The sequence below is a fragment of the Lygodium microphyllum genome, chromosome 26, assembly GCF_053477565.2.
Source record: "Lygodium microphyllum isolate KBCC chromosome 26, Lygodium_microphyllum_v1.1.10, whole genome shotgun sequence".
In the NCBI taxonomy this organism is placed as follows: Eukaryota; Viridiplantae; Streptophyta; class Polypodiopsida; order Schizaeales; family Lygodiaceae; genus Lygodium; species Lygodium microphyllum.
This window is the reverse complement of record NC_141160.1, coordinates 67,897,697-67,912,084: the sequence shown is the minus strand read 5'-3', so window position 1 is coordinate 67,912,084 and position 14,388 is coordinate 67,897,697. Positions and strand designations below refer to the sequence as shown.

At 40.6% G+C, this 14,388-nt stretch overlaps 1 protein-coding gene and 1 long non-coding RNA gene across 2 annotated transcripts; both read left to right on the top strand.

Moving 5' to 3' along the window:
* The first annotated feature begins 2,666 nt into the window (after positions 1-2,666).
* On the top strand, positions 2,667-5,370 carry LOC148013359 (uncharacterized). The gene is made up of 3 exons (XR_015688942.1): positions 2,667-2,925; positions 3,137-3,631; positions 3,848-5,370. It is a non-coding gene; the product is annotated as an uncharacterized LOC148013359 (long non-coding RNA).
* Positions 5,371-11,654: 6,284 nt separating this feature from the next.
* Positions 11,655-13,868, top strand: LOC148013358 (uncharacterized). Its single transcript, XM_087668494.1, has 2 exons — positions 11,655-11,815; positions 11,957-13,868. Exon 2 carries the CDS (start codon positions 12,171-12,173, stop codon positions 13,368-13,370), a length of 1,200 nt encoding a protein of 399 aa, XP_087524620.1. The 5' UTR covers positions 11,655-11,815; positions 11,957-12,170; the 3' UTR covers positions 13,371-13,868.
* Positions 13,869-14,388: the final 520 nt, after the last annotated feature.

Sequence of the window (14,388 nt, the reverse complement as noted above, 5' to 3'; positions counted from 1 at the left end):
GGTCAGCCTGACCGACCTATCATATGAGCCTCCACTAGTCGGCCAGGGAATATTCCCTTTACCATCGGGCCGGGGGCGCTACCCCCGGACCCCCGCCAAGGGGGCCACTGGCCCCCCTGGGACCCTCCAGCCAGGGGCCGCTTCCGCGGCCCCTCGACCCTAAAATAGGGGCCCCTTTTAACTCCCTTACCCCGCAACTCGATGCAATGCGCCTCGAGTTGCTACCAGCTTAACCACTCCGTCTAACCCAAAGATTAGAACCACAATGGTCACCTTTTTGCTATCCGATCACATAGACCTCATCTGATATACATGTCAGGACTCAACCAATGTCCGGGCTCACATTTGGCTTCTTCTCATAATGGGAGCCTTACAACTTTGAGCACCATGGATCATTGGTGGCACCTAATGAGGGTGGGGCATTGATCATATCTAACACTCCCTAAATATGTCATAAAAGCATTTTGATGACCTTTTCTTAAATGTATTGGTTGTATTTTGACCAAAAAAACCATTGCATCTCAATTATGCCACAAAGGGAAAGAGAAGTATGAATTATAGGTGAAGCCAAAAGCCCAACCATCCTAGCTCATGCCCACTATGATTAAATCAAAGTGGATGTTATTAGATATCTTGCACCTTGGGTTTCTCACATTGGTGTTGCTAATGATTTTGAGTGGAATACGAGATACCTAGTGTATTAAGCTCACATGCAATATGAATTGTCCCTACAATGTTTGATCACTACTTGACCACATTCAAATTCATAAACCTTGATACTAGATTTAATTACATATAGATTCCTCTGCTCATGTAGGGGCATTATGTGCATGACCTCATCGCCACCTCTCAGATTCATCAAGATGCTAGTGGATGGTATAGGCCATGGTGAGCATGTCTATCTTTGGGAGGACACCATCACTCTTGAGATACTTCTAGATAGGCCTCAAAGCACTTTAAGATGGTATCATAGATGATGCAACCTTGTGATATACCCCAATAAAGCATACTGAACTTTTCTATAACATGCATGCAAATAGTTTTTAAAAGTTATTTTGAGTGTGTGGACAAATTTGGATGATGACACATTTTTTGTCTATGTCTTTTTCTAGTGACATGTCTTTGAGCTTAATTTGTGGTTAAATGGAGTAAAATTTGATCGAACAATGTCTCACAAAGTTTAAGAATGCATCGAGGAGAACATTTTATTATTTCACTAGCTTAGTTAAGTTCCTTGCCATTTTGAAGATATGAGCCTTTGAAAATGAAAAATAAAGTCCTTCAACACAAAAAAGGAAATGCACTATGTTTGTTTTGTCTGTCTTTTGTTGTTTTGGTAGGTTTTCCATGCATTTGTTGAATTTTGAAGTTCACATTAGTTTTTGGTACATGCTTTTCTTGGAAAACATGCCATTCGAGAAAAAGCTTCTCTTAGATGCATGAAGCCATCCAAAAAATGATCGATTGAGATAGATGTTAGCTTGTTTTGTTAACTTTGAGATTGAGATCCCTCATGTACATGAACATATCTCAGGAGTGGCTGGGTTGATCAAGCTCCATATTGGTATGCATGTTTTTTTATGCTCTTAGTTGCTTCTCATTGTAACTTGCTCATATTATATTATAGATTCCCCTTCCCTTCTCTCTCTTTACTATGTGATTCTTTGTTTTCAATCAAATATTGTTTTGATATCATAAGATTGTGATTAGTCATGTTTCAAACCTAGTGACTTGACACTATAAGACCTCCACGTAGTAGTGGTGAGTCCATAAATAGGTTGTGAACATGATGACAAAAGCTACCTTTAGCAAGTAAAAATGTAATTATATCTCCACATTAATAAGGAGGCATGCAAGGATATGCTTATTTTGAGTTAGAGCAAAGGTCATGTGAGAGAGGACTACAAGCATGATTAGCTCAAGGCATGTGGATTGAGAGCAAGAGTAAGTTATGCAAGTATAGATTATAATATGATTACATCAACACCTTGGAAGTTGAATTGGATGAATCATGACAGATTACCTCAAGGCTCAAATGAGAGAGAGAGAGAGAGAGAGAGAGAGAGAGAGAGAGAGAGAGAGAGCTAAGTTGTAAATATTACAACTATGGTTACCTTAAGGTCTAGGGAATGAATGTGAGTAAACTAAGTGGAGGTCTGAGTGGTGAGATCCAAGGTAAGTGGCATTCTATCACATGACTTGACTTAGTTCTAACTTAAACGTTACAATCCTTTGGAATTTCATGTCGGCTTTGAAAATTCCTAGCATGGTGTGGAAACTTTTAAGGTATTTTCCCCAAATTTAAACTACATTTACCAAGCACTTGAGAGGACATGACTTGTTGTTTACTTGCTAAACTGGAAAACTCCTTGCCCACTTTTGGACGGGGAATCTTCCCTGCCCACTTTGTAAAGTGGCAGACAAAGGTGCACTTTTTGCATTTGCAACCCATAATTTTTTTTATAAGTTTATTATTTATTATTTTTTAATAAACTGTGTCCATTTGGTATGTAAAGGAATGACGCCCATGTCCGCACCCAGTTTCAAAAAGTGCATGCCCACAGTTTGGGCGGGGGTTGGCTGTCCATCACCTGGTGTGTAACCTTCATTATAAAACCAACTAATAAAACACGCAGGCTTAACCCTAGCTGGTTTTGGGAGGGAAATAGCCGGTTTTATAAAGGAAATCTTGTAAAGGACGTAACATGCTCTCATGGGGTGCAGGGCAAGAGCTGGATTATGCTGTTGTAACAGAAGGCTCATGTTTGAATATGGGAGAGTGGGATAAAGAAGTCCGCAAAGAACAAACCCGCTAACTTTTATTCGGAAGAGGTAAACACTAGTTGGAGGGGAGATTTTAGGGCTTTGCTCAGAAAAATTGCAGAGAGATTTGTTGGCTTCTCGGGTGCGCAGTTGGGCATAGAGGTAACCTCGTACTCGCTATGTCCTGGTCTCCATCCCTTTCCCCTGACACCGTACTGTTTGGTTTGGATACCTTCCCTAGCTTGCCTGTATGGCTCGATGGTGAAGTGGTTTCTTTAGCAGGCTCGCTTGTCAAGGTGTTGTGTCTGCTCTCTGTTGCATCTTCCTTTGGTTCGCTTAAGGCTCACAGAAAGGATTGTGTATTGTGGAATAGGAGGTCCACTCCACCAGAAGTGCTGGAGCGTACTCATGCCAGTGGCTTTGACATTGTATTCTCAATTCGCTTCGGAGCTTTCCCAGTTTCGTGCTATCTGTGTTAACAAAATGGACACTTTCCTAAGGATCGTCCAAAAGGAGCAAAAGGAAGACCCTAACAAGCATGAGCAAAATAAGGAGCAGGGTATTTGAAAACAAGGTGCAGAGACAGATAAGGATAAGTATGTGCCCAATACAAACAGGAGTTGCTGTAGGTGCAGGCTAGTTCAACCAGCAAGAATGTCAACATTTCTGCAGAAGCAAATGCGCAGATTAATGAGTCCCAACAAGGGTTTATGCAACCCAGGAACGGTAAGGAAAAGGGAAGAGGTCGAAGCAGAAGGTCTTGATCATAAGGATGGCATGTCTCCTGCTTGTAGATAGGAATGATTATGCTGTGATTGATGGCGATGAGGAGCTTTCTGAAGAATGCCAAGATTGAGATGAGCTATAGGTAAAAAGAAGTTCTCTGCTATAACATGGAATGTTAGGTGCCTTTGTTGAGATAAGAGGAAAAGGATTGTGTATGCTTTAATAAGAAGAAGGAAACCACATACAGTAGTCCTCTAGGAGATCAAAGTTGGAGAACAGGGGATTAGTGACTTCTGTGTGTCTGGCTACTTGTCGAATGCGAAACGTTGAAACTTACAAATAATCTCTGTTTATGCAGATAAGGTGATACTCCCTCTCCTTAAGGGATATTGGAATATAACCATTGAGGCAGCTGACTGGTCACAAGGGGGAAGGTGCTCTATTGGCCAGGAGAGAGAATGGAGCTCACTCCAAGTTCTGCATCATTGAAGGACATGGCAATCATCTTTGAGCACGGTCAACATCCATCATTTACATGGCATAATTACCCACTTGGAAGTAACTAGAGAGTTGCATGCCTGGATAGGTTTTATATAAATCATGATGGGTTGGTGGCTGTCCCCAAATTGCAAAGTAAGTCTTGTTAGTGAGGTCACTACATAGGATCACTATCCACTGTACTGTACCATCAAGACAATCACATGTGGCAAATCCAATGAGGGCCCTCCTATTTTTAGACTCAACACCTCTTTTCTTGAAGACCCACACTTTGTCATGAGGGCTTGTCATCCATGGAGAGAGGCTGAAAAAGATAGTGCAACCCCTGCCAAGAGGTGGAGTGCTTCCCGCAAAGCTATTAACAACTTGACCAAGGAACATGGCAGAACTATTGCTTGTGCCAGAAGAACTCTTGTTGGTCATGCTCCCAGAATTAGAATTGATCTGCTACTCGCTATTCCTACTTCTAACCATCCAATGTTTACATGAATGTGAATAGCACCTGGAAAGGCAAGAACATCCTACGGTACAAGCTGCGAAGGTGACACCGATGGGAATGCTCCCTCATCCTTTTACTTCAACCCCCTAAGGGAGAAGATGGTGAGAGAAGTGATGAGCTGCATTGAAGATGACAATGGTGTGCCAAAAAAGGAAGGATTTCCAACCATGTACCATGTAAGGGCTCTTTGGTACTAAAGACGATGGAGTATTGGAAAAGAAACCTCAACTGTGGACTTGGAAGAGGATATACAGGGTTGGGAAGGCTACTCTTTCAGCCAATTCTATGGAAGGTGCTGGCCAATAAGTTGGCTACAAGAGAAAGGCTTCACAAGACTCGATTGGTTTCCCCATTATACCCCTTATGTCAAAGAGAAAGAGCCAATAAGATTGTTGATCATTGATGTGGGAATGTGGTGAAGTTAGAAAGTTGTGGAAAGAAATTAGCCTATGGATTGAGAATGTTAATTTCTACACAAGTGCAATGCAAAAACAACTCTTTTTGGGATGTTAACCAACTAAACGAGAAGTCATTCTAAGGTTGGTTACATACCAAATGAAGGACGTCCACTTTGCAAGTATTAACCAATCAAGGCACTTTCGTAGGGGTTGGGTGTCCTTTATACATTAGAGAGGATATGACTTGTTTACTTGCTAAACATGTGAATTCCCGGCCCACTTTCCCCTACTCAATTTACAAAGTGATGGACAAGCGTGGACTTTTGGGTAGGGAGTCTCCCCTACCCAAAAGTAATGGACAAGGGTGGACTTTTTGTATTTGAAACCAATTAAAAAAACTATAAACATATTATTTCACATTTTTGCAAAATGTGTCTTTTGGTGTGTAGAGGCTTTGTATCCATGTTTGCGCCCAATTTTTAAAAGACATGACCACACATTGAGCAAGAGTTGGCCATATGTCATTTGTTGTGTAATTAGCCTCAATTTGTAATGTATTGAGAGTTGTGGTGATTAGATTCACTTGGAAACACAAGAATGTTGTAGTTTTTGGAGGTGAGTTAAAAGGTCTCATTTTAACTCACAAAGTGTTTCAAGTCGTAAGAATGTACTTTACACTTTTTAGGTCTCAATAAAAAGGATAATCTTTTCAAGGTAGTGCTTTAAGTGTTTAGCAAAAGATAGCGTGATTATGTAACGTCTCCTACACTATGGGTTGAGGTTGATGTTTTCTATTTTTAAAGCTGATGCACATTATATAAAAGAACTATAAGAAAATGTTGAAGAAAATCCTATTAAATACTCATCGTCTTTTGGTGCCCTTTATTAAGTACTATTAGGTACTCCATGCTTGACTACACAAGTAAGGTGTCACCAAAATAGAGTGTGCATTGCACCATAAAGTATGTTTCATGTGACAATAGTGTTCTTGGCCATAAAAACTCCACACGTAGGCATCAGTATTATTACTTTTACCACGTGACCCAATGTGAGAGCTTTGAGGGGAGCCTAAACATGTGCATGGTGGCAACACAAAAAGCTATGTAATGTATAAAAGAATAAAATATAAGATATAAAAGGCATCTATATTAAGTTATTAAACTTACAAATATTTGTTGATATTTATCACATATAGTGATTCAAGTAAAAACTTAATATTAATATATGATAACAATATTATTAATGCAATATGATAACAAGTTAACATTATATGGTATTCTATTAATATTAGTACAATGTATGATATATGTGATTATGTTAATTATATCCATTATATTTTATATCTATACTAATAGCAATGTTAATAAAATGAATATAGGTCTATTACATAATAAGCCTATATACCATACAAAGTATTAATTATGAGCTATATTATTATTATTAGACTTTTAGGTTGTCATTATTAGCAATTGGAGAGAGAGAGAGAGAGAGAGAGAGAGAGAGTATATTAAGGCTTTTCAATATGACATATTCAAAATAAAAATAGTAGCCATTGCATATTCAAGGACAAGGGACACTACTTAAGTAATGATAGTATTGCATGAGTGATGCGTAGTCAATGTATAGATACTTTCTCTCAATCTATCTAAATTGGAGATGCAAGATGTTAACCTTATTACTTTAAAAAGTCTATTGTACTAGGTGATTGATCATGTGCCACTCAGACCTAGGTGTACACTAGGCTAGTCGTAGGCTAGGCTAAGTTGGGCTATGTAAGCGTAGGATAGGCATACACTTAGACATAGGCTACAATACATTAAGCAATCATAAGATCAACAGATGCTTAGGTAGACTAAGCCCAAGCTTAGACATTCATATAGGCTGTTCTATGGTAGGTTATGCTATAGTAAAGCTATATGAGGCTTAGGTAGACAGATGCTATGTAGGCATAGGATAGGCATACACTTAGATAGGCTATAGTACGTTAGGCAATCATAAGATCGATAGATGCTTAGGTAGACTAAGCCCAATCTTAGACATATATATAAACTATACTATGCTAGGCTACGCTATACTAAGGCTATATGAGGCTTAGACATACATATAAGCTATTCTATGCTAGGCTATGCTATACTACACTTACGCTATTAGGCTAGATGCTATGGTTCATTTAGATTTCAACCCTTTATAGAGTTTATTCTTGAAATATTAAGGTTGTGTATTGAAATATCTATAAATGTATGCATATGTGTACTGCCTTCTAAAATATAAAGGCTAATGTGAACTATCACTAGCAATTTGTATGTGGTAGTAGTGGTTAGCACAATAACCTTGCGATGACAAAATAGAGATGAGAATTTTCCCAAGAGATGCAAGTATTTTTCTTTGAGATATCAAGTGTGTAGAAAGAGACTCTTGTAGACTTTAGTAGCAATATTAATACTAACATACACTCATCATATTGTAGATTTACTAGACCTTGAAGCAGAGTACAATGACCATTTGCAATTGGTGTAAAGAAAATGGTCACTTTCTTGAGTTTGCGAAAATATTTCTTTCCTCCATAAGATGTTCTTCACTTAACACATTGATATGATGCCCACTTTTGAATATGAAACTTACACTAAATGGTCACTTTCTTGAGTTTGCTAAATATTTCTCCCCTCTAACATGTTTTTCACTTAACACATGCAAGTTTCATAACAAATGGTGAGAATAGTAGCTATTTTTGCCAAAGTTTGTGAAGAAGTAGGACAATGTCACGTGTGATAAGAGGAGGGTGTGCATATAGCACCTTCAACATTTTGGTTGGGGGTGGCAAACTAGTAGACTAATGCAAGAGTCATGTCATGTTTGGAGAGGGAGTAAGATGCTAAGCTTATCAAGAGCTTACGATATAAAATCTTAAAGCTCCAGCACATTAGTATGGCATACATTATATGAATGAACCATGAACTAGAATTAATATCATCACCTTTCTGAAGTATTGGTTGGAAATGTAACATTAAACAAAAGTTTTTATAGCTTAAAGCAAAAAACTTTAAATCTTTGAGAAAATTCATTGATATATAAGATTGGAGGGGATGTTGGCAGATTTGCGAGACTAAAGAGCATCATTCAATCACATGGAGCATCTAGGAGAAGGAACATGGAGGTGATGAAGCTGAGGAGTTGAAGACATCGGCCAAAAGAGGTAGTTAAGTGGCCTGTTGGGAAGTCAAGATCACAAGGAGGTAGAAATGTTGTGAAATACCACCAAGGAAGAGGATACGAGAAGGTGAGAAAGCAGAGAAGAAGTGGGGCATGCATGAAAGTTGAGGAATTAAGGGTGCTTATCATAATGCGGTGACTTGGAGGGTACAATCAAAAGCAAAATGATAAGAAAAAACTTCAAAAAAGTGCTAAAAAAGGAAGAAGCTAACAAGGAGAGCTAATGAGCATCAACAAGAATAAGAGAAGCTTAGAGCAGAAAAGTGCTAGTTGGGAGAAGACAAAGCCAACAAGATGAAGAAGTAAAGAAACTACCAGTGTAATTTTGAAGGATGGAAGCTCATGGAGAGCTAAAAAGGAGTTGAGATAAAGAAGAGAGTGCTTGAAGTTGTCTTCATACCTTGACTAGAGTGGCAATGGTGAGATCTTTGGTAGTGGTAAATATTTTTGCTCAATTACTTATGTGATGTTAATGCTCATTATCTTGAGCTATGGGTTCAGGCGATACATGTGTTTGGTATTGTATATGAGTACAAAGTGTATGCAAGGTTTGATTTTCAACAACTCTTTCTTTTAAAGGTTCTTAAAATGGTGATAGAAATGAGTTTTATGCTTGAGGATCTTTTGTAAGTTTATTGGTTCATTAAGGTTGAACAACACTACCATTAATTCATCAAGCTATTTATCACCTTTTATTCTCATATCAGGGATCTTTTGCTCTTTTTGTTATGCTAGAGTAAGTGTCTTTGAGGCCACAATAGCTTGGTTTCTCATTTCCAAAAAAGTACTCACAATAATCCCCCAAAAACAACTCACAATGAGAAGAATGATTGGCATATTGTCTCTTGAGAACAACTCACAATTTTTAGATCAGATTGGCAAAGTGGGTTTACAAGACTTACAAAAAAAGGCAAAAAGACTTTGGTTCAATTGATTCAAGTGCTTGAAAGAAGATAAGTTGTGGAAGGCCATTAAATTCAGAACCTGGATTGTTTCTAGTCCTATGCATAGAAGGATATAGGGCAAGTTCACTTAGTAATATATTATTTTCCCTTAAGACTGAAGATTAGAATAAAGGCATCATTTATGGCACAAAATCTAATGATCACCTATTGATAGAACGTTGAGGATTCCAAACGGTTTGTAGAATCTAATAAAAGGGAAGACAATTCACTTCAACAAGTCACATGGTTGCAAAATGAAATACTTGGGAGGGTTTATTCTAGTTTGTAATTTTAAATTGTGAGATTCCTTTTTATAAAAGGGATTAAGAGTTCATCTGATCTATGGGACCAAGAAAATCCATGCTTATTGTTGGTACTCAAGTTATTCCTCATACTTTTGTCAAAATAAAAATGAAAGGACTTGATTGCAAAGGGTGTTTGAGATGAAAAAGGATTGCCCACTACTTACATCATTTATGAGAGGGGATTCCTTGATGAATGTGTGAGTTCCAAAGATAAAGGGATTGGCCTATTAAAATCCAAGAGTGATTTTGAAGAGCCTAAAATCAAATGGATTTTAATGATGTGTATGAAGAGTTGGAAAGGTAACAAGAATCAATGGCCTTTTTTTTAATGCTTTTTTGATCCAGGTGCCCAATCATGCTCAATGGTCTTTTCATAGTTTGAAGAAAAGGCTCAAGCACCCAAGGAAAGTAACACCATCTTTTGGTTGAACTTGACTATGTGGGGGGTTGTTGATAAGAAGCTACCAACAAATATATGAGTATCTAAGTACATAAAGGTTTCCTCACAATGTCTCTTGTGTGATGGGGATGATGAGAATATAATGCATTTGTTTTGGGGATGCAAGGAAGTTAGGTCTCTATGTACAATAACGGTATTGGATGAAGGACATTAATACACATTGCAAAGTAAGTTGGAAGAAAAATGTTCTTGGAAGATGGTTTGGATGATGAGTCAATGAAAGTTCCCTTATCCCTTAAAAGGAGTCGATTGGCTAGGAATGAGGCTTGTTTTATAGAAGGAGAAGAAGATTGAGAATGTGATTACTAGTTGTTGTGTTAAGATAGTCCCAAACACTAGATCTATTATGACTATGTTGGCCAAGAAACATGCTATCTTCAAAATAGTTGCTACGCTTGTGAAAAAGCTTGTTCGAAGTCCTTTGGGTGATACAAATGCTCTTATTTAATTTTTAGGTTTTGACATCAATTTGGCATTTAGAAAACTAGAATGATTATGCAAGCTTTGATATTCACTAGCTTTGATAAGCCATAGCTCAATTTCTTTTTGATGGGCTTGTCCTATATAGGGAAAATATGGACTAAGAAGATTTTGTGAAATTTGCACTGCATTGGTACATGGGGCGGGGCTCAAGGCAGAGGAGGGGGGGTGGTGTCTTGGTAGGTGCCATAGTACTAGTTGAACTTACATTATGTTAATAGGGATCAGTGCTCGTGAAATTTTTTTTCCCATCCAATGGAAAACATGACTAGGCTTAACCCCAATCGGTTTTGGGAGGGAAATAGCCGGTTTTATAACTAAAATACTTTAAAATAGCCGGTTTTTGTTAAGACAAGCTTCAATTTCAACCGATTTTTTGAGAATCTTGCCTGGAAAAAATACACTAAATGACAGTTTTCTATGAGCACTAATAGGGATATTATTAACATATTTATGCAATAATCCATGTGAATGATGATACTTTCTTGCATAGGGCCAATTGCACCTTATGCTTAAGGTATAATGGAAAGCGAGTATCCTAGCAAATGGTCTAGTATTTGCATAGGTTCCCAATATCATTAAGATGTCAACATGTTATATTACATATTACCAATTCACATTCATTTAGTTGTGATATTTCTTGGCTTGTTCATTTATGTTGGATCTTGTCCAACTATCGATTATCAATGTGTCTACAATATGACGATTACAAATATATAAAAAAAGTACTCTTGGTTTGCTAGATGATTGATAAAAAAGTTACCATAGTAAGTTTGGGCTTCCACAACATCTCTTAATATCATTTGGGCTTAAGGAAGCAAAACCTTAAAGAGCATCCCTTCAAAAGCTAGTGGACCAGCAGTATCGAGCTTTTCCATTTGAACTTTGAGTGTGTTTACCTCCAACCTAAAGTAGTCAAGTATAACCCATGTCACACCTTTGATATTTCAAAAGAATATGTTTATATTCTCAAAGGGTGTAGTGGGATGGTGTTTTATAAGGAAGGGGAGTAGCCGTTGAATGCCACGATTGTAGTGTTGCCTGGTGCTTTTGCAAATAGGCCTCTAAGGGGAAGCTTCAATGGTAGTGTTTTTTTTATATACAAAGGAAATCACGGCTTCCATTGTTGTTAGCCTTTTAAAAGAGAATGGTATGCACATTGACTTTTAGTATTTTAACGGGCAGTACACGAATTGAGCAAAAAGGACTTTTACTTCGACGCTTTGTCATGAGAAGCCCATGACGCTGGTTGTGGGGTTCACTTTTGGCTTTTCTGCTATTGTTGAGTAGCAGCCGCTATCATCACAATGTCATGCACAAGAGACGAGAGCGAGAGAAGGCTGCCATGTTGTGAGCGCATCCCATAAATGTACCCCCTCAGGAACCACAAAAAGGAAAGGAAAGCCCGGAGGCGGAAGGATGCCTGCGCCCAAGGCCGCGGGCACTTGCCATGCTTCCTTCATACATCATGGTTATGCTATGCAGCACTAAGCTTACATATGTACATGCTCATGACGCGGAAAATGCTTGAGGTGTGGGAGATTTTTATTGTTTTTCCGATGTGCCAGTACCTTTGTTCAGACAGAAAATGCTGTGTGTGTTATTTTAAGACTGAGAGAAGCAGAATGCTTGCAATGTGGATTGCTGAGGGGCATTTTTTCCTCATGGGACAGTACACAAAGAGAAGGAGCAAGTAAATCGTGAATGGGCCCTGGGCCGGGGGGGACAAGGAGCTAGCCAGCAAGCTGCAGGACTGTAGCTTCTTGCTTCTACACGCTATCCGCTTATGCTTTATTGCAGGGGTGGAATATCTACAGGGGAAGAGCTCTCTCTCTCTCTCTCTCTCTCTCTCTCTCTCTCTCAGTCTCGGCAGACACACGACGAAGCATGATAAGGTTACTGCATAGCCGCGGCTTCACTCGTGGTGGCGGCAGCAGCAGAAGCTCATACGAGCTCTCGCCTGTCAGATTGATAATGCTGCTGGCCGTGCTGCTCTCATGTCTTGCATCAGGACGGCCCTGCGCTGCAGCGACGGCAGCTGCAGTCCGTGATTCTTGGTTCGACGTGTCGAACACCGTGGTGAATGCAGTGAGGCGAGAGGGGGTGGACAGCACGCTGCTACGGTACGCCTTCCTAGCGCAGCCCGGGGGGCAGGGGGTGGTGTATGACGTGGCGCTGACGCCGTTCCTGAGGGGCGGGATCGAGGCGCAGGCCATGCGCACCGACGCGGCGAGCCTGCGGGGACGGGGCCCCTTCACCTTCAACGAGTTCAGCATCCCGGCGGGGGGCGAGCTGGACGATAGCAGCGATGGCGACAGTGGCGGCAACGATGGCAGCTATGGTACTAATAATAATAATAATAATGTGATACTGATCTACCGGCGGATCTTCAATTTCACCGTCTACTCGCTTCCCCCGGGTTATCAGTTTGTGGGGGCCGTCGTCGGGGTCGCCGCCTACTCCCCTCCCAATTTCACCGCCCCGCCGCCCGCCGCCGACGCCCACCCCATCTTCTTCCCGTCCCACCAGCAGGTCAGCGCCAAGCTGCCTTTGCCGTCATCATCATCGCCACCACCCTCCTCCTCCTCCTCCATCACATGCGCCTTCTTCGTCCCCAACGGCACCGCCTTCTTCACAAACCCCGACCCCTCGTCGCCGCCCGACTATCGCCTCTGCGCCTGGGACACCATAGGAGTTGCAGACGTCGCCCTCGTCCTCCCAGGCACCTCTCCTCCTTCATCTCCGTCCTCCTCCTCCTCTTCCAGCACCTTCTCGAACCTCCTCCCGCCTGCCTTCGGCTCTGGCCCGGCCGTAGGCGGAGGGAGCGGAAGTAGGAATGCGCGCAAATGGAAGGTCGCCTTGGGGGCCACTGCCCTGGCTTTCGCAGGCGCCGGCCTGTGCGCCGCCATGGCCCTGGCGGTGTGGAGCGCGGGACTCGTCGACAAGGCTAAGGTAGCCGTTATGTCACGCCTGGCACCTGACAACGAAGAGGCCCTGCAGACCTCGCTCATCGGCACTAGCCGGGCGCCCACCGCCGCTGGCGTCCGGACTAAACCCACTCTGGAGATGGATATGGCCAGGTTCTGATACCTCCATGAATGTGCATACCCTTTCCAAATTCCAACATCTCCCACCCCGCAGAAAACGTGGCTTTTTTAAATTGGGTGTCCGCCCTTCAAACGCTTTGCAAGATCTACAACCATGGGCAATGTGCTCATCCCATGTGTGTGCCCTTCCAATCCTACCCAAGATGTACTACCATGGGATATGTGTTTATCATGTATGTCACGTCCAATTATATGCATGATTGGCCATACTAGGAATCGCGGCTTGTTACAATCACGAATGTAAGTGCATGCATTGGGTTAGGACTTGCGCCATGACTTCATGTGCCTATCAGTGTTGCACATGCAATCGATCATTTTGTTCTTGGTTGTGTATCGCTCTCGACAACCAACTTTGTGGGCAAGCCTTGATACCAGTCGAGCTTACATTTTTTGTGGTCCATTTCCTATTGTATATTATGACTCAATCAATACTTAATCTCAATGGTTGATTTCTTAATCAGTGTAACATCATGTCTGCCAGATAAGATCTAAAACACTCCCTCAATTATTTCTTCAAACTTAGCATATACAAAATACTATGCTTTCTACTTGTGCATGGGCATTGTAATTGACATTTACCAAATAGTTTCTCTATAAAACGATAAAATGTGCTCTCGAGGGTGACATTATGTGGTGAAATTTGTCATGGCAATGAGTGTAGTTGTTGAAGTACCTCCTAATATTAATAGGAAGCCTTTTTACTTTTCAAAAGTGAAAACTAAGTTGCACTTGATGTGTGGACCTCTTTGAAGGTCCAAATGTTACTATACATAAGATCAAGAGGATGTGGTGAAGGGCCAGTTGTTCATAAAGACTAAAGTGAGAAAAGTGAAATTGTAATGCTTCAAGTAGATATTAGTTGATGAGACTCTACACCTTACCCTAGGTATCAAGAATGCAAAAAAAGTATGAGATCATCTTGATTTGTTTGTTATGATGGAATAAATTTCAAAGTAAATTCTCTCATGCCATTGCACAAAGGGCTTAAAAGCTTTTAA

Coding starts and splice junctions, on each gene's coding strand:
- LOC148013358 (XM_087668494.1), top strand. CDS start 12,171: ATGATAAGGTTACTGCATAGCCGCGGCTTCACTCGTGGTGGCGGCAGC.